The sequence below is a fragment of the Phyllostomus discolor genome, chromosome 2, assembly GCF_004126475.2.
Source record: "Phyllostomus discolor isolate MPI-MPIP mPhyDis1 chromosome 2, mPhyDis1.pri.v3, whole genome shotgun sequence".
NCBI lineage: Eukaryota > Metazoa > Chordata > Mammalia > Chiroptera > Phyllostomidae > Phyllostomus > Phyllostomus discolor.
In genome coordinates, this window is record NC_040904.2 from 114,718,782 (window position 1) to 114,739,933 (window position 21,152).

The 21,152-nt window shown below is 39.4% G+C and overlaps 1 protein-coding gene across 6 annotated transcripts in view; it reads left to right on the forward strand.

Annotated features, from left to right (window-relative positions):
- B3GLCT (beta 3-glucosyltransferase) overlaps positions 1-21,152 on the forward strand; it is a 135,370-nt gene that overhangs the window by 73,376 nt on the left and 40,842 nt on the right. For all 6 annotated transcript variants that reach the window (XM_036018378.1, XM_036018375.1, XM_036018376.1 and 3 more), the window contains 5 exons: positions 4,871-4,934; positions 5,992-6,111; positions 7,699-7,768; positions 16,222-16,335; positions 18,346-18,445. In XM_036018378.1, coding sequence (XP_035874271.1) covers positions 4,871-4,934; positions 5,992-6,111; positions 7,699-7,768; positions 16,222-16,335; positions 18,346-18,445 — 468 coding nt within the window. The remainder of the gene's footprint in view (positions 1-4,870; positions 4,935-5,991; positions 6,112-7,698; positions 7,769-16,221; positions 16,336-18,345; positions 18,446-21,152) is intronic.

Consider the following 21,152-nt stretch of genomic DNA (forward strand, 5'->3'; position numbering starts at 1 on the left):
CCACACATTAAATACATTATGAAATGTAATCACAAAAAAAAATCTCATAATGTTTTAAATAAATTTACGATTTTGTGTTGGGGGGCATTCATAGCCATTCTGAGCTGCATGTGACCCATGGGCTGCAGGTTGAACACCTCGGTTCCTTTTTCTCATGATACAAGCACTAATCAAATAGATAAAATAATATAACCCATCTAGCATAGAAGCTATCTGTGGCCAAGATACAGCTAATAGGATATTCTATTTTATTTTTCAAGAAATTACTATTATATTTAGGACCAGAGGAGGCATAAGTACAAATTAGCTCTATCAACTACAAAACTGGATCTTTCCTGTTGGTTTCTCCCATTCAGAAGCTAATGTGCTGACTTCATTTCCTTCTGTTTCTAGGAGCCACATCCATTCGCAGGCTGGATGGAAGACATATTATTACTTTACTTGGGAAGTAGGGTTGGTGGTTGGTTAGTACAGGAGATCAACAGTGTTACTGAGGACCCTGGTTCTCTCTCTGTCTCCTGCTGAGTATACAGCATCAATTCATCCTGAATCTGGTTTTCCTTTGTAGTTTCAAGACAGTGAGGGCTACATGTATTTTGTTTATGTCCAGGAGTAGAGAATCTCTCTAACCACGGAAGGTGAGTGCTTGTCCCCAGTCTTTAGTTGGACCTTGTCCAAGTGAAGTTGGTTGGATCACCTTTAGGCATGTACCAACTCCTGGACCAGTAACAGTTGTCAGGGTATTTCAGTGCTTCGGTTGGGATCAAATTAATTCTGACCCTGGAGTCCATTTATTTGGCTCAAGGATTAATCACAACTAGAATCTCTTGGGAAAAAGGAAGGGGAAACTGTATTGTGTAGGTGATTGACAGCACCCAGCACCCTCTATAGGAATGCTGGTTCCTTGTCTCCTTTCCTTGACTTTCTAGTCCTCTCAGTAGGTAGGACAACAATTTACAGTTACAGTTATGAAAGAATTTCTCTAGCTGAAATCACCAGAAAAACTTAAAGAGGGTTCATGACACACTTTCTTAGACGGTTTACCACCAAAAATCTTATTTGTCCTAGCAGTGTCACATGAGTGAGGTTTGAAATAACACGGCTCAACATTTCCTGATGATCCATCTATGGAATCTTCCAACAATGGTATCAGTAAGAACATGCTTACATTTTCAGAGAAACTCATCAATTTCTAATAAGGTGATTGCTTCATCAGTGTTATTACAGAACACTGTTAACTCTTGTCCATTGTTTTCCCCTGGCAAACCTTAACTAGATTTCCTTCAGCAGCTCACTCTATTGACTGGCTCACAAGTGGGACTAGAAAAGTGTTGTAGGAGGATTTCTTGGAATGGAGTTGAAGAGATTCTATCTCCGTTGTAGTTTCCAGTCTAGCTGGTTGTGTCATTAGGACTGTTATTGGGGCATGACTTAATGCCTTCTAAAAATAGGAAAGCTGAATATCAAATGCCATATTTGGTAGGAATTGAGTATTTAATAAGGGAATATTTAAGCAATGGAGACTTCTGGCCCTAATTGTTTTTTGGCATTGTTGGTTACTGAAATTAGCTTTTAAAAACCCTTGAGCTGTCTTGCTTAATGTATAGAAAAATGAAAACTAGTTCCCGCTACTAGGACTAGCCTTTTAAGTTAGGGGGACACCCTGTGCATTTTTAGGATTTGAACACATTTGCAAGGTGACTGACTGACTTGGGCTCAGGGTGTCACATGGTCACATGAGGTGGCCCATCAATATGAAGTTGGTGATGTTGGGTGATGTTGAGGTAACTGTCACTCTGTAGGCTGCTATACGCAGTCACTCAAAAATGTCAGTGCGTATATTATTTGTCCATCTTACAGGTGCTTAATCCATGGTCCTCACTTTCCTCTTTGAGGTTCTACCCAAAGAGAAAGTTTTACAAATTGAATGAGAAAGAAACTTGAAGACAAAGAGCTGACAGCACATAAACTAACTCTTTGAGGTGGTTAGTGTCAAGAAGGGGCATCCAAAATGTGATGATCTCACAGTGGGTGTCAATGTGCATTGGATTCCAATCAAAGCTGCGTGTCCCTTGCCTGTAACACTAGGCCCGATGTGACTGTTTTCTGTCTTTAGAGTCTGGGTGTGGTCAGATCAGATTTTGGAGGCACTTGACATGATTCCAGATTCCAAAGTTACCTTGATATGGTTTATTTATAAAAATGGGCTCCAAATGAGAATTGGAACTGGACAAGATTCCATGCCAGGGCAGACTTTCCTCCCCTTAATGTATATTGGAACATATCTGAGGACATGGTCTCTTCATGACCCCTCACCCACTCCAGCTCACAAATCTGTGGGCAGAGGCTGAGAAGGACTGTGACAGAGATTGCAGGGGGTTTCCTTTGGAGCTACCTGCTGCCAGGCTATGTTAATATCAACATGAGACAAATGCTTAATAACCAAACCTAAATTGTCATTCTTCTTTATCTTTCCTTGAGTAAAAAAGTACATTTTTTGAAGAAATCTTTGTGGCTCCACCAGGCTAAAAAGTCAGTAAAGGGATTTTTGAAACTTATTACTATTGGTTGGCCAAAAACTTCATTTGTTTTCTCTGTAAGATGGCTCTACTAGTGCTTAGTTGTCTTTAACTTCATTTGAAATAATTTTGTTAGATTGTATGTGACAGCTGTCATATCAGCATGCATTAAAAAATACTTATCAAAATTGGTGAATTTTTGTGTAGCCATTTTAATATTGAAGATGGAAAAATAAGCAACATTTTGGCATATTATGCTTTATTATTTCAAGAAAGGTAAAAACGCAACTGAAATTCAAAGAAAGATTTATGCAATTTATGGAGAAAGTGCTGTGAGTGACTAATTGAATGTGTCAGAAGTGGCTTGTGAAGTTTTGTGCTAGAGATTTTCTCCCTGGACAATGCTCCATAGTCTGGTAGACCAGTTGAAGTTGATTAACAGTCAAATTGAGACATTAATTGACAACAATATAGCTGACATACTCAAAATAGCCAAATCAAGCGTTAAAAAGTATTTACACCAGCTTGGTTATGTTAATTGGTTTGATGTTTGGGTTCCACATAAGTTAAGCAAAAAAACCCTTTTTGACCGTATTTCCGCATGTAATTCTCTACTTAAACATAATGAAAATGTTTTGTTTTTAAAACATTGTGATGAACGGCAATAAGTGGATACTTTACAACAATGTGGAAAGGAAGAGATCGTGGGGCAAGTGAAATGAACCACCACCAACTACCCCAAAGGTTGGTCTTCATCCAGAGATGGTGATGTTATATATGTGGTGGGATATACCGGAAGGGAGTCCTCTGTTATGAGATCCTTCTGGAAAACCCAACAATTAATTCCAGCAAGTACTGCTCCCAATAGACTAACTGGAAGAAGCAGTCGATGAAAAGTTTCTGGAATTAGTTAACAGAAAACTCATAATCTTGCATCAGGATAATGCAAGACCACATGCGTCTTTGACAACCAGGCAAAAACTGTTACAGCTTGGCTGGGAATTTCTGATTCATTCACTGCATTCACCAGGCACTGCACCTTCAAATTTTCATTTATTTTGGTCTTTAATGGAAAAAAATTCAATTTCCTGGAAGACTGCAAAAGACACTTGGAACAGTTCTTTGCTTAAAAAGATAAAAAAGTTTTGGGAAGATGGATTTATGAAGTTGCCCGAAAGATGGCAGAAGGTAGTGGAACAAAATGGTGAATATGTTGTTCAATGAAGTTATTGGTGAAAATGAAAAACATGTCTTATTTTTACTTAAAAGCTGAACAGACTTTTTGGCTAACCAAATACTTTTTTTTCCAAAATCACTGCTGTTTCTTTATAGTTAAACTATGTGTTAGGAGGTTTGTAATTAGAACTGATGGTCTCATCTCTAGCCCTGTAATGAATATAGAACCATGTGGAATTCCATTGGTCTTGGTAACTATGTAGTTCTACCTCATTCAGCTTGGAATCAAGGAATACACCACCCTCGTCTATTGAGGCTGCTCCCTGAGTGCTCACTGTGGCCAGGCACAGCGGGCAGTGCTGGCAGGTCACAGAAGGTATAGGCAGAGAAGGACATGTGTACAACAGATTGTGATGCATGTGACAAAGCCAGTGGGGCTGTGCTTCCTCCTCTGGAAGCAAAGGAAGTTCTCATTTACCCTGCTGGGTAAGTCTGAAAAGGTTTCACAGAGAAGGTGGTCTTGACTTGATCTTGAAGCAAGGTTGCTGAGTCAGAGTGGGCAAGGGCACTGGAGCAGCTGTGCAGGAGAGGAGAGAAGGCAGGATTGTGCCCTGTGTGGGGCAGGTGATGCCGTGGGCTGGGCATGGCTGAGGGGCATGGAACGGCTCTTGTGCTTGTGTGTGGGGGCGTGGGGCTTGATTCTTCATCGAGAGGAGCCATGGAGGATTTTCTAAGCAAGAAAATGACATTCTTCCCTGATACCACATCCTCTCTTTCACTAAAATCTCTACCAATTGTAATTCACTTGAGTTATTAAAAGTTAGAGGGTGAAAGCAAGCTTTTTTTTCCTCTGTCATTGTGTAGTGTAAGGATTATCAGGAGTCAAAACAAACTTCAGGACTTTTTTAGAAAAAGACATTTAATGCGTTGTATTGCATTGCATTGTTTTGTAATGTATTTTATGTTATTTGCCAGGTGCTTGAATAATGAAAGCTGCATGTACAACAGCCTTGCATTTTCACAGTCCTTAGCCTCAAGGAAATCAAACTCCTATTTTTATCTTAATGTTTGTACTTTTGCCTGTTTTCAAACATGGGAAAGTCTCAGGAATGATTTATTCTTGTTTATGCTTCTTCTGGTTTAAGAAAAACCTACAAATTGTCTCTATTTTCTAGGCTTACCAAGAGGTTAAAGAGTGAGTCCCTGAGGTCTGACTTTACAATAGATTTGAAACATGAGGTATGTCATGGTGTGTTTGGTTAAAAGTTTCTGTAATCAGGAATTCATGTCTTTGGATATAAATGGTGTTCTGTATTCCCCAACAGTGTGCTCCCTCCACCCCCATGCATCATCTCCCTACCAAGGTCATGTGGTTCCCTGAATCCAGATGAAGCTGTGTCTGCTGGCACTTTCTCAGCAGCTCACTTGTTTGTGCTTCTGTGGTTTTTCTGGGAGTGTTCCTGCTCCTTTGGAACCTTATCCCAGTATCCTCTGAGTCCTGCGTTGAAGTCTTCAGTAAGGACTTGCACTTGCTTTTGCTGTACTGATGTGGGAGCATTTTAAATCCCTCTGGCGGTGTTTGGACACCATAAGTGCTACAGTTAGGGAGGCCTAGCTTTTGATTACAAAACCCAGAGGAGATTTGGAGATGGTTTCTGCTCCCTTTAGCTCCAGAGCCCCAGCTCAGTGTGGGGTTTGTGTTAGACACCCCACCGCAGTGGGTCATAGGCTGTATGCTCATGAGTCCAATCAGAAGCCCAGTGTCCCCAGGGCTCCGCTGATACCTGCTGAGGAGGGCTGTCCTGGCTGCCTTCTTCCCAGGTTCTCACTCTTGCATTTTGTCCTCACAAGCTCCACTTTTGTGCAAATGTAGCAATTCATTAGCAATGATTTTAAGGATATTTCATCAGCATTTTTAGATGTTTTCTGCAAGTCAAATATGTCATTACCATACAACAGGAAACCAGACATGATAACATTTTCTTGTGTCTTTCTCCATGATGTTTGAGAATCCTCAAATAGTTTCCATATAATTGCTTAGGACAACTTTGGAATTTTTTGCAAGTCAGAATATTGATTCTTAGTTAATTTTTTTTAGTAAAAGATAAATCAAACCACATGGAGTTACTATTTTTGTAAGCAGAGAAGCTGTTGAATACTGACAAACTAACATGCTTCAGTCTAGTAATGTCTGTAGAAGGTGCCATTGCTCTTCCTTGAGCTGTTTCATAGCTTCTCATACTTGTGGGGTTGGTTGAGTTCTTTCACTCACAGCTGGTTTCTGGTCATCAAACAGATTGCGCTCTACATCTGGGACAAAGGTGACGGGCCTCCTCTTACTCCAGTGCCTGAGTTGTGTACGGACAGCGTGGATGCCCACTGTGCCACCACATTCCATTCTTTTCTGCCCCTTTGTGTAAGTAGTAGAAGAAAAACTTCCTTGCGCGTCTAAGGAAAATGTACTTGCTGTGCATATGTTGTTCTGCACCTTGCATACTGAAAAAAATCAACCTTTGCTACACGCTAGGTAGGAAGCATATACATTTTGCTGTTAATAACAGCCCTCCAAGGTAAGCACTGTCCTCACCCCAATTGACAAGGGAGGAGAGAGAGGCCCTGAGGACTGCTTGCTCACAGTTGCACAGGGAGTGGCCGGGGAGGGAGGGTGTGACCTCTACTGTCTCCCTCTAGAGCCTTACGCAGCATTGCCTGCCATGGCCTTTGGAACCACTTCTTTTGTTGATGATCCAGCATGTATTTATTGGAATACCTCTTTCACCTCCTAGAAAAGCAATTTCAAACATTTCCCATGATACCCAAACCTCTCCTCAAGCCCATCTCATTATTTTCTTACTTGGTGACCTCACTGCGATCTCACCTGAGACTGTCCAGAACGCCTGACTCTTGTTTTGGCAGACCCTCAGTCTAGTCACCAGGACAAGCCTGAAGACCGCTGAAACTCGCTAACTTGTTACCAGTTCTTCCTCATAAGGAAACATTTACTCACTACCTCATATGTTGTCTGCTATCCTCAAGTCAGTTTGTGTGTTGCATTTTGAAAGATGAATATATATTCACATACACACAGCAACAATGGGGAGAATCTGTAACATTTAGTTAATTGTAGATAGTGTGCTTGCTTGTCCTTTAATGCTTGCTCTAGGGAATCTGGGGAGGAGAGGGCAACCTCCTAGTGTCTTGAGTAACATGACAAAGCTGTAGTTAGATGTTACTATAGGCGAGCCCAAGTGATGTACGAGGCCTGACTGAATTTTGCTGAAGGCCTGAGACCGGTGATGGCACGGTCAGAACACCCACGATGCAGCCCAAGGCCTTGGGACTGGGTTGTCCACAGATCTCTCTGTGCCCCTTTCATCTGAGTGATCGGCTTGCTTGGAGCCAGCTCAGGGCCCATGCCACCTGCTCCTTCCCTGCCAGGTGTGAGAAGTAATCCTGCTTTTGGCAGAGGACAGAGCATCACTGTAACCTAGACTTGGGTAGACAATAAAGGGGCCATAAAAATATTTTAAACATCAAAGTAAGGCCAGGCTCACCAGAGGGAGTCATCCCTTATTTTACACTAAGACAGCCCCTTAGTTCTCATCTTTTGTCAAAATCTTCACCAGCTGGAAAAAGGAAAGGGAAGGTAGCTGACATTTATCAGGCACCTATGATGTGCTTAATAAAAGCAGCTTTACTGGTGAGTATTTTTCCTGCTTTTTAAATGGCAGACTGAAGTTCAGAGAGCTGAGGGGACTTGTCCAGATGACACAGTGTGTGAGTGGCAGAGCTGGGATGCTAGTCCCAGTCTGGATGACATCAAAAGCTTTATTGTCAGTTGAACTACAGTCTCTTGCCCCCTAAAACTTCATTCTGGAATCAGGTTTGATGTGCCTGATACTGACTGGTGCATTTGACTTTTAGAGCATATGAGATCTGGTGTGGGTATGAAGTTAAGATAACATGGGCTCACATACGCATGTATTTTCCCTTGTTTTTTTAGGGGAATCCAGTGAAGAAGGAGGATATTTTTGTTGCAGTAAAAACGTGCAAGAAATTTCACAGTGAAAGAAGTATGTTTTGGGTTATTCATTTTTATTGACCTTTTAGAATCTGAATTGCCTTCTTAAAGAAATACAAACCAGATATAAACTCAAGAAAAGGATATTGGCACATATATTATTGAAGTTAAAGCATTAGTTAATCGGTATTCCTCATCATACCACTTCAATCACAGAGATAAATTAGAAAGGACAATTTTGTATTAAAATTTGGGTGGCCCTAACCCTTCTAAATACTGTTTACGGCAGCATTTTAAATTGTAAATGGACAAGCTTGGCTGTTGCAATCTTGGAGACAGTATGTGAAAAACAATGCATTTTACAAAACAATGTCCTATGATGACCAGCCACCGAACCAAATAAGAATATAGAGGGGATTTTAAAGTGAAAGAATGCCAAGAAGGAATGTTTTCTTGAAGGCTGTTCCTTCTTTTTACATTATTTCAAATGCAAACATCAGAACTTTTAAGATACATGTTTTCAGAAAAAGTTGCCTTGTAAGCAGTAGCAGTGATCCCTCCGTAAGGAGATCCTGGCATGCAGACAGATGTTTTTATTCAAGTTCCCCATGCCCTCACAGAATTCTAAGACATTGACATCAATTAGAATATGGTTATAATCAACAATATCTTAAAAATATGGTAACTGTAAACTTCTATATTTGTCTAAAATAGTCATCTTAAGTTCCAGGTCGTATTAAATCAGCCGAAATGAATATAGCATTCATTATATAAGGAGTCCCAAAATACTATTAAAAATCAATATAGCGTTAAAATTTTTCATTTATCACAAATTTAACCTAGATTTAATATTCCTTCGCTTTTTTCATAATCTGGAAGGGCTTTGTGGGACAATTCTTGATAAATATCTTTTGCAAAAAGTATAAAGGGAAATGAACTAGGTTGCTTTTTGTTTTTTAACAGCAAGCAGAAGTATTTCAGTTAATTTATTTTACTTGGATCTTGAAGCTATGCTTAGAGGAGTATTGCTTTCACTGTATTATGTAAAAAATGGTGATGGTGGTGATGGGGTTGGTGATGGGGGTAGTGATGGCAGTGGCTCTGATGGTGATGGGGGTGCAGGTAGTGGTGGTGTGTTTTTTCTTTTGAAATACATTTTTCAGGTGACAGTAGGCAGTAAAATTAGGGATTATCCCTGTCAAATTTTTAATATTCTACAGAAATTAAAAGGTTGCAATGTTTAATTTAGTAATTTTGAATAATCTAGTTTTTTTTTTAAAGATTTTATTTATTTTTATTTTTAGAGAGGGAAGGGAGGGAGATAGAGAGAGAGAGAGAAAGAGAGAAACGTCAATATGCGGTTGCTGGGGGTTATGGCCTGCAACCCAGGCATGTACCCTGGCTGGGAATCGAACCTGGGACACTTTGGTTCCTAGCCCGCGCTCAATCCACTGAGCTATGCCAGCCAGGGCTCTGAATAATCTAGTTTATTGTTCTCTTATTTGCATAAGGTTGAGTGATCTTTTAAGATATCCATTGAATACTTTATATTTTAATTTTGAGTCAAAGTCCTTAAAAATTAAAGAATCTTAAAAGTCTGTAAGGAGCATTAAAACCAAACCCCCCAAAGCCAGGTGCATTGATGTCCTGCTGTTAATTTGGATCTGGAGGCCTAAAAACCTTTTATGGGACTTTCACAGGTGGGTTCTGTGGCACACCTTCTTTAAACTCGGACTTGTTTGTTTGAGAGGGTAGTCTAAGGCAGCAGGGTTTTAGGGACTTTGATGTCCATTTGGCTGGATGGAATGAAGCTAACAGGGCCTGGGCTCTGCCTTCCTTCCGGAAGTCTATTCTAGCCACCAGCTGGTGCAAAGAATTACCTCGTAATGACATTAGTTACAATGACAATGCCGCAGTAACTGCTCTCTTTACATTTTCTGGTGTGTTTTTCACATACATCCTGTCATCTCATGTTGACAATTCCTTACGATGTGGTAGCTAATGTTATTCTCTTAATATTGTAGAGAAAGCTGAGTGTAGTCGAGAACAGCTGGCCCAAGTTCTTGTGGTCTGTTGAGCAGGGCAGCTGGAGCTTGGGTTTCCTGGCTCCAAATTCCCTCTTCTGCCTGCCACAGCACAGCTACACTGTGAGCTCCTTGGATGTATTCCAACCCTAACACTTGATAAATAGTATTTGATATTTGTGTTGATGCTCAAGGTCAGGTTTGGCCTGGCCAGATACTGTGAAAGTGGCCTTATTTTCAGTAGCATTGGGGATATCTGGGAACTGAAATCCACAGATGATCTCAAATATACATCGAGCAGGGAATTTAGACTGCTACCCTGTCAAGCATATTATGGCTGTAGTCAAGCAGAATACATGGAATGAGGGTGTCTTTTTTTTCTTTTTTCTTTCCCTATATATCTGTGGTAGAAACAGTTGAAGTTACAAAGGCCAAGTGACAATGAAGGAAAATAAAACTTACACTGTATTTGTATGACAAAATGAGAGTGGGCTGTACTGTTAATGAGTTTTCTGATGGCATGTTGTCACTTGTAGTTATGTTGCCTCCCAGGACTGAGCCTAACCACTTAGGTTAGACACTGGTGATGGTCCCCTCTCCAGGCTTCTCATAATGTTGGCCAGCCCCCCCGGAAAGAGGGTGAGGGGCGGGACTCAATTTTGTCCCAGGCCTAGTCAAGGCAAGGGAAAATATACATTGAATTCATTGTTTTATACCCTCATGGAAAAACTGAGATTAAAGCCAAGTTCCAAAATTATTTTACCTCTTGCTTTTTTGTTTTTGTTTTTGTTTTTGTTTTTTTTCAGCGGGGGCTAACAGTGAAACTAACCATTATGTAACTGCTTGTGTTTGGATTCTGATTTATTTATTTTCTTTTTAAATGTATTTTATTGATTATGTTATTACAGTTGTCCCATTCCCCCCGCCCTTTATTCCTCTCCACCCTGTACATCCCCACCCACCCAAATTCCCCCCCTTAGTTCATGTCCATGGATCATCACATAAGTTCTTTGGCTTCTACATTTCCTATACTATTGTTAACTTCCCCCTGTCTATTTTGTACCTACCATTTATGTACTTATTCCTTGTACCTTTTCCCCCAATTCTTCCCCTCCCTTTCCTCACTGATAACCCTCCATGTGATCTCCATTTCTGTAATCCTGTTCCTGTTCTAGTTGTTTGCTTAGTTTCTTTTTGTTGGTTTTTTTTGTTTTTTTGTTTTTTTTTTTAGGTTTGGTTGTTGATGGTTGTGAGTTTGTTGTCATTTTACTGTTCATATTTTTGACCATCTCCTGTTTCTTAGATAAGTCTTTTTAACATTTCATATAATAAGGGCTTAGAGATGATGAACTCTTTAACTTGACCCTATATGGGAAGCAGTTTATCTGCCCCTTCCATTCTAAAGGATAGCTTTGCTGGATAAAGTGATCTTGGATGGAGGTCTTTGCCTTTCATGACTTTGAGTACTTCTTTTCAGCCCCTTCTTGCCTGTAAGATTTCTTTTGAGAAATCAGCTGATAGTCTTATGGGCACTCTTTGTAGGTAACTGTCTCCTTTCCTCTTGCTGCTTTTAAGATTCTCTCCTTCTTTTTAATCTTGGGTAATGTAATTCTGATGTGCCTTGGTGTGTGCTTCCTTGGGTCCAACTTCTTTGGTATTCTCTGAGCTTCCTGGACTCCCTGGAAGTCTATTTCCTTTGCCAGATTGGGGAAATTCCCCTTTATTATTTGTTCAAATAAGTTTTCAATTTCTTGCTCTTCCTTTTCTCCTTCTGGTACCCCTATGATTCAGAGGTTGGAATGTTTAAAGATGTCCTGGAGGTTCCTAAGCCTCTTTTCATCTTTTTGAATTCTTGTTTCTTTGTTCTGTTCTGGTTGAATGTTTATTTATTCCTTCTGTTCCAAATCATTGATTTGAGTCCCAGTTTCTTTCCCTTCACTGTTGGCTCCCTGGACATTTTTCTTTATTTCAATTTTCATAGCCTTCACTTTTTCCTCTGTTTTGTAACCATATTCAACCAATTCTGTGAGCATCCTAATTACCAGTGTTTTGAACTGTGCATCTGATAGGTTGGCTATCTCTTCATTACTTGTATTATTTCTGGAACTTCGACCTGTTCTTTAATTTGGGACCTTTTTTTTTTTTTTTTTTGCCTCGTGCCTGTTAAGTACCTAAGGGGCAAAGCCTTAGGCGTTCACCAGGGTGGGGCAACCCACATTGCTCCATTGTGGCACTGTAGGTGGGGGAGGGGTCAGAGATGAAACAGTGCCACTTGCTGAGCTCTGGACTGGCTTTCAGTCACTTCCTCTGATACATACAAGCAAATTGGGCCCTTCTGGTGCTGATTCCTGGGTGGGTGGGTTTGTGTACATTCTAGCACCCCGTGGGTCTCTCTAATGACCTCTCCTGTGATTCTGGGAGTTTCTCCCCCTACCACAACCCCCACAGGTCTTTTCATTTAGAGGTTTTGAGGCTTTATTTCCCCGAGCTGGAACCCTGGGTTGCTTGGTCTGTCTCACTTCCCAGTTGATCCTCCCAGTTTATCCACACATGAAAGTGGGACTGCCTGATCCACCAGTCACCCCCACGCTCATTCCAGTCCTCCAGCCACCACCTTGCCATGAGCCTTCTCACCTGGCTGCTCGTCTCTACCCCTCCAGCTCTCCTACCCATCTGGATAAATGTTTCTTCTCTAACTCTTTGGTTGTTAGACTTCCATACAGTTCTGTTTTCTGTCCATTCTGGTTTTATTTTGTTTTAAATTTGTGGTTGTCCTTCTTTTGGTCGTGTGAGGAGGCATAGTGTATCTACCTATGCCTCTATCTTGACCAGAAGTTCTGGATTCTGATTTAAATGAAAAAAAGAATTCTTAGGACACGGTCAACAAAAGCATATTTTGTCTTTTGGCTTAAGTACGAAGTACATGTTGACACCACTGAAATTGCAGCACTCTGAGATGCAAGTATTCAGTAGGGTTTTATGAAACTATAAGAATTACACAAAGCAAGGAAACTGGGTGTAGCATATTAGAGTTTATTTAAACAAGGAGATTTCTGGAATTTAATATTGGCTTGATCACTTCCTCCTGGGCTAGTGTTCTTCAGTATGTGTGGTGAGCTGTCTCATAATGTAAAGAATTTCCTTCGCATCCCTCTGCCTTTGTGCATGTCTCAGGCATTTCCAGGCAGCTGCTGCCTTGTCCGTTGGACAGTGGTGGTGAGATGCTCCCCTGCCATCTCCTCCTAATTAGAGAGGTTGCATTGTTATTTGCTCAGCCTTTAGTTCCTTCTGAGTGCCTAAAATTAACACTTTATTCTTTTCAGATTAAAAAACACCCATTTGGCATCTGTACTGCAGTGATCTTGTCTAGAAGAGGCAGATTAGAACAAACTCATTGAAAGGAGTGTTCAGTAGCTGTGGTGTCTGATTAGAGAGGCTGAGAGGTGCTGCCTTACAATCTGCTTATTTAAAATGTGAGGCTTGAATTAAAATGCAGCCAGGGGAAAGGCTTCCTGCTGTGTTAAATGGAGTGATTAGATTAATCATTAAAGAGAGGACAGGAGTCTGGGGTTGCCTCACGCAGTCCTCCCCTGCCTATGGAACAGATGAAGATGTCCCAGATTGTCCTGAGATCTTTCAGATCAGCCATGAGGGATGCGTTTTAGTCTTCTGTCCACCCGGTCTCTACCATCAGAAATTAAAGCACAGTCTGGGCAGGTGTCTGTAATCCTCTCCTGAGATGAGCACCCAGGGTGTTATTTTGTGGTCATTGGCTTGCAAACTGAGGCAACGGTCTGTTTGTCAAAAAATGGCAGATTCCATAAAATCAAGTCATTCCCAGTTGATTGGTAGTTTTTGTATTGTGTTCAAGTGTCAAGTTCATTTTCATGTGGAATCAGAGTCTCACAGGTAAATTCACTAGGGGTAAAAGTGTATGCTCAGTGCCTCATAGCGAGACACAGCTCCTTCTGCCTCAAGACTTTAGGACCTGTGGAAGATTTACGCCATCTGTGCAGCAGGCTTTTTATTGTAGTACAGTTTCTTACTTTGCTCCAACTTTAAGTTATTTTGCAGCAGACCTTCTTGAAAGAGGCATTCACTGTTGTTTTATTATGTGTTAGAAAGTATACGTCTCTTTATCAAAAATGAGATATTAGATCATTAACTGTTTTGACATGTTTTTTCAATATTTAATATCTTTAGGAATATACTACTTCAATACCATATAAAATATTTTATACATATAGAATGAGTTCAGTTTAGAATTCAAGCAGTGCTAACAGAATTGCCCAATATTTTAAAAGTGTTAAGTAATTTAGAATTAAACTGGGTTGAAAATAAAGTCCTAACCTGCTAATGTACAAAACTTAGCCTTAGCTTGAAATTCTTTGCCCCTGCTCTATAAGACAAATCCACAGGAGTTACAGTGACAGATGATACAAACTGTTGAATGCTTTTGGTATTATAGAATCATAACATCTCATTATATTAAAATGGTTTATCTATTTTTAAGTGATTGGTAATGGTGGTGCTGTCTTGTACCAAAGAATGGAAGTTGCTTTATGAATAAAACTTTTCTTTAAACCAATTCCAAAAATAGCCCTAGGCCTCTTGGAATTCCTGCACAATTGAATCTTCACTTAACTATTTATTGAACACCTACTGTACCCCAGCCACAGTGTAAGGTGTTGGGGAAAACAGTCATACAGTAATTCTTACCTTTAGTGAAATTTCTGTTTCCACTGAAAACTGAAAACCAGTAGTTAGTTATAGCAAAGAGCTAACTTGCACTCGATTTTGATTTTAATTTCAAGTTAGCTAATTGAGAAGGAATACCTGTGCTTTTTAATAAAGCAGTTAGAGCCACAAGAACTGATGGCTAAAGACCAAGAAAAATGGAAGTAGAATCTACATGGCTTGCAAGACCTAGTGCTGGGGACTGGGGAAAGTTCGGTTTGACCTTTTCACTCTTATGCATTGGGGGCATTTTACCCAAGAACAGGAACATTTAGAGCCTGCAAGCCATAGGAAACCCCTTCTGGAGTCAATATATGCAAAACAAACTGCCAGTGCAAGGTCAAGGTGAAGATAAAATTGTTGTGCTGGAATTTGGAAGTAGAACAGCGAGGAATTTTTTCCCATGGCAACCTTATCATTATTCACTGCATGTTTGTTTTGCCATGGAGAAATCTTGGTGTCCGCCTTTTTGATTGCAGAAAAATTATATTTTAATGTATAAAAATAGTATTCAGTGGGTTAGAATGAGAATCCACAGATCTTTTTCTTAAAGCTGGTGAATAATAGACTATAAAATGGTACACTTTTGCACTTCATATACAAAGGCTACCTGAGTTTGACTTTGAGTTTGTTGGCTTACATAGTTAGACACTTAAATTTGGCATTGCTTTGGCAGTTTTTACATATAATTTATTTTTATTTGGGCTGGGAAAAAGGAAAAGATGTCATAATGTCTCAAAATATTGCCTGAAGATTAGGTTCATCAGAGTTGAGATTCTTAAATTAACAGGGTATAAAATCTAGATAGGGTGACCTTTCCTATTAAAACTACAATGGAAACCCCTTCTTTTCCTTAAAATTTAGAGATGCACAGACTTAAAAAATTCACAGAAGAAAATAACTATTCAGATAGTTGGTCAAGTGAATTAATATCAAATAATGAGCAATTGTTTGTCAGGTGTGGATGCAGAGCTGCCTTTTAACATTTTACCCTGAAGTATAGAAAACCAGGAATGTTTTTTGTTGTTCTGCAACAACAAAAAACAATTTATCTGTTAGTAAAGGAGTTTTAAAATCTGCATTCGTTCTGAAGATTTCATTTCTCCCACATTTTTCCTAAGTGCAACAACAATATCAGACATTATATTCAAGTGTCGTGATTCCCAATGGTAGGGCCATGCCCTTTAGGGTTGGGTGGTCCTGTTGGAATCTTTGGGTGGGGACAGTAGTTTGAAAAGATACTGTCCCCCACATCGTAAGAGAGATAAAATTGCATCTCAGTCAGAACCACATCGAATATTCTAATCCTTGGAAGTAATGCTATTTCCCACCTCCCTAAAAAGCTTTTAAAAAATCCAGTTGTGAATTTTAAATGAACCTGATTGGGAAAAGAGAAAAATTAATGTAAATTAATTATACTGAACAGTATAATCAGACTGTTGATTATATACTAACTAAAGGCAGTCAATATAATCAGAAAATTTATCATTATATGGAAGCAAGTATATTTATAACCAGGAATGAAAAGTGCCCGGAGCTAGAGTCTAGTGAAAATGGCTCAGGAGCAGGTTTTATTCATGTGTATTTAGCATTTCTCAGGGCAAGAAAGTGAGCTCTAAGGCTTGGAACCCCTGAACAAGAACAAGTAACTTCTTTTTCTTTTTAGGAGATTGCGCTGCCCCTTCAGGATTGCAGGCTTCTCTGCATAACTGCCACTGACTGCCGCTTCTCTCATTTTTTTCAGTCCCCATCGTGAAGCAGACATGGGCAGGTCAGGCCAGTCTCATTGAATACTACAGTGACCATGCAGAAAGCTCCATTCCCACAGTGGATCTGGGAATTCCTAATACAGACAGAGGTGAGTCCTTCATTCTTACCAGTGCTCTTACCAGTACCAGTGCTCTTACCAGTACTCAGAATGTCCATTCTGCACATATAGTAAATTCAACTAGTAATAAAATGAAGTATCTTATAAATGCTGTAAGTTTTGCCTTATGTAATTTTTTTTCTTTTTCCCATCCCAACATTTCTACCCGTGGATATGAGCTGATTGTTTTCAGGTTAAGCACTATGTTATAAGTACTAGTACAGGTTATACGTTTTCAGTAAGCCATAATTGGTATGACTGAGCACATGACAATTATGATCAAGTTTAACAATACATTTTATACCTTCAGAATTCATTGTGGCCCAGATGGGGTTTTCAAAGGGAATTTATCATCTTCCCGCCAAAGCCTTTCCTCGCTTAATTTTAGCAATTTAACCAGCCAGGATGTTATCGAACTGCTATATTCCAGCCACTGTTAGATGTTGGGGGAAGTAGAAATGAAGCTGACAGTTTCTATCCTCAGGAAGCTTACAGCCTGAGCTTGTCCTGTGTGTATCTCTGAGTAGCATTCCACACTGGCTGTATGTGGTATGAGACATATATATATATATATATATATATATATATATATGTATATACATACACACACGTATGTTATATATATATGTGGACATGTATGTTAATATTTTAATTACTAAATTGTTGGAGGTGCACTGGGTTTTCTCTTCAAATGGTGAGCTTTCTAATTAAAAGGACTTTTATTAAAAAAATTGGAAGTAGATATTTGGCTACCTCACCTTCAGATGCTCTTTGTTCATCTCAATTTTTAGCCAGAGTTCCTGCCACATTTTTTCTTTAGTTTCCTGATTCCCCAAACATGTTTACGAATAAAAAAAATTAAAATAGTAAGCTAATTGCCTAGTTCTATAGAGGCATTGATCTTGATTGCCTTGATTGGTAAGTTGTGGAATCAGATACACTACTTCTGCAGTTTACCAGTTCTTCTGACAAGGTTAAAAGTATTACTGAGTATATTGTTGTCTATTTTGAAAAGTTATTTTAGATTAATTTTCTTTTTTTCTTTTTAAATTAATCTTGCTTTTCAGTCTTCTATTTAGGTTGGCTTTAAAATTATTTATTCATGCATTCCTTATTGAATTTCTTATTTTTGGTCCAACATTATTATTGTTCATATTTATATTCTACTTTATTCTAAAAGGAATTTGAGATGGCTTTCAAACATACATACCATAATGCTTAAAAATATAGAAAGAGATCAAGAATAACAAAAATAAAGGTCAAATTGAGTGGATTAAACTACTTAATTAATTAATATTAGCTTGTTCTCTATCATACCACCAAATACCTTATTGAAATGAAGGGTGTCTTTCTATTTATCAACTTGGGTTCTCTGCCCAAGCATTTTATTCTTACTATGGCCCAGCATTTTGCAGTAAGGCATTAGTATTTCTTTGGTGTCCCCAAAGCCTATGACTATCCTAGTCAGATTTTGTATTTGGTGCATAGCCTGGAACCTGCCACAGTATTCTGAATGTTAAAACTTAATAGGAAGTATTTGCAAAATGAATGAAGGTGTAGAATTCTGCTTTTGCACCACTGTTTCCCTCCGGTTGTGATACTTGGGGTTCTAACAGTTGCTTTAGGATAAGTACATCTAAGGACAGATGCCAGGCTTTTGTAATTTCTTCAAGGTTGACAGCTTTCTGTTTGAGTGAGGGGAGAAGTCCTGTCTCTTCCTCAATTTAGCCATGTGACCTTGTATGATCCCCTCATCTCCCCAGACTTCATTTCCTCGGCTGTGAAATGAATGGCTTAGAATTCATGATTTCTAAAGTTCCTCCTGGTTCACTATGTCTGACAAAAACAGAAGAGGCTGGTTTTTAAAATTTCAAATTATTAAGGTACATGCAAACATTTAAACTTTTAAAACCTGAAGACTAAAAACAAAATGTTTTAAAATGAATTATATGTATTTTAAAGAAAATAGTACATTGTAAGTTTTCCTCTTGCCTTTCCTAGGTCATTGTGGAAAGACATTTGCCATTTTGGAAAGATTTTTGAATCAGAGCCATGACAGAATAGCATGGTTAGTCATTGTGGATGATGATACATTAATAAGGTGAGGAGTCATTCTTGTCCCAGGATGGCTTCATATTCTACATATATTCATATTTAGAAACTATGATGGGTAATTCTGTGTCTGGCCAAGATGCAAAAGCAGGGATAGAATTTACTCTCACATCTGAAACAACCACCAAAAGTGACAAGATACATGAAATGAGGGATTTTGAGACACTGGACATGAGACAACAAAGAACAATGATAGATGAGGCCCAGGAAGCAGATGAGGTGAGTCCTCTGACTGCCTAGCTAGCAACCCTATGAAAGTGTCCAAGTCACTGCTCCGGGATGGGAACCCAGGTGGAACCTGGCCAACTCCTTGAGTTGAAGAGCTGAAGCTGAGAGTCTGGGTGATCAAGGCCATTGGAGTTTGCAAGACAGAGCACTGGAAAGGACAGAGACACACAGGAAGAGCCCATGGGAGGTCTGTGGAGGCACCATTGAAGTGTCAGCCAACATTCATTGCGTGTGAGGACACTACCGCAGGCTGGGGAAAGAACCAACCAAAATGCGAAATGACTGGAAGGAATAGTGCCTGACCTCACACAGACTGAGTACATGTGCCTATTCACACCGGCCAGCCTGGAATTCCCTGGCTTCACAGGGCAGTGAGCAGAGCATGTAGAGGGTCTTGCTCTAATAGTGGGAAATAGCACTGCTCCAGTCTTGCCTGACACCTTAAAAGCAAGATCCCAAAAGGCCAAACTATTCCCAAGTAACAAGGTCATACCTAAGAACAAAACTCGAGGATTTATGGAAATACTAAAATATCCAGCACCCAAAGAGATTTACAATGCCTGTCATGCAATCAAAAGTTACCAGGCATGCAATGCAGCAGGAAAATTCACCCATAACAAAGAAAAAACTAATTTAATGGAAATTGTCCTAGAAAAGATACAATGTTGGAATTAGCAGTTATTAAGCTGTCATTAATAAATAGTTATTTGAACTCCATTTATGTTACAAAAGAGATATAGAAGGTGTACATAAGACTGAAATTGAACTTTTGGAGGTGAAAACTGCATTTCCTGAGCTGAAAACCCACTGGATGGGATTAACAGCAAATTAGACATTGCAGAGGAAAGTGTCTCTGACCTTGGGACACAGCAACAGTAGTTGTCCAAACGAAACACAAAGATAACATAATTTTCAACAGGTAAGCGGAGCATCCCTGAGCTATGGGACAATTCCAGGTAACCTTGAATGTATGCAACTGGAGTTCCCTTAAAGAGAAGGAGCACATGAAAAATATTTACAGAAATATTTTCCAAATTTGATGAAAATGATAAACCCACAGACCAGAGAAGCCCAGTGAACCCCAAGCATGGCTGTCAGCATCAGCCATACACAGTCACCCCCACACTCTTCTTGTCGACAGCATCTCGAGCAGCACGTGCTGTGCCTGTAACTGCAGCATCCATCTACAGGGCAGTTAGGCCACTTGGAAGTTTTGTCAGATCTTTGTTTAGTGTTTCTTTTCTTTTCTTTCTTTCTTTTTTTTTGTATTTACCAGCAGTAATATCTAACCTGCTCTATGATGTCTTAAATTTTTTGAGTTTGAACCTTATCACCTTTTTCTTTCAAAATTTTAATAATCTCGATCACCATGAACTCTGACTTTTCTGAAGTTATGAAGCTGAACAGTTGCAAGATTTTGAGGTCAGTCCACTCAGACAGAATTAAAGATTGGTCAGCATTTGCCACATGCACGTTTTTAGTCAGTGTGAAGAATATAATAGTTTCAAACTCAGTTTATGATTCTTCACTTTTCAAATGATATTTTGGCTATGGAAATGTTTGATATCATTAGGAAAACAAACCCAGAGGAGATGCTAAATATGTTATTTTAACCTCACAAATTGAAGGTTGAGAATGTGAAGTGATAATTTTACAATATGTAGGAGGAAGAGCGATACCTTCCTTTCTCCGCTAGTCAAGAAGACATAAATTTTCCCCAGAGGGCTTTGACTTTTACTGGGCCTGTTATCAACCAAAGGCTGTGATTCCTTGGGGACCTTTAAGGTTTATTCTTCATAACTGAGTTGCATTTTACAGGTATCCACACATTTACTGGCCTTCCCCTGAAGAACTATTTATTAAATATCTTCCTCAAGACTAATTCCAAATTAGTGTCTAGAACGTTTAACTTGTGTGCTAAAAACAGGATAGTTTTACAAAGATAACATTTTTTTACCGTTCAGAAACTGTCAGCGTTATCAGAGGATTTAACCTTCAGACAGATATAAACTTGATGAGAAGGCTTGTAGACTCTTCTAGCGCCACATTCATAAGAGATTTTTTTCATACTTTAATTTGTTTTCTTTACTGTCAGCCTCAGCTCTATGAGTTGGGGAATTTTTGTAAGCAGTGTGAGTGTGGAAGGAAAAGATGACTTCCTCTTCTTCATCTCTACTTTGTTTTCTTATGACCACCTTCCCCCTGCCCCATCGCCACCAAAAGAGAAAAAAATGAGACACCAGAACTCTAGTGTTTTAAATGTTAATTTTGTCCTGTGGGAACAGAATCCAACATAGGCAATTTAGAGAAATGCCTGCTATCATGTCCCCATCTTGGAGATGAATCACAGGCTTGAGAAATATTAACATTTATTTAGCCAAGTAAGAAAATATAGTCTCCTAAGTTACCGACCATTGGAAAACTTTTTTCAAGGAACAATGATTAGTATCATGAGGGAACCTAAGGTT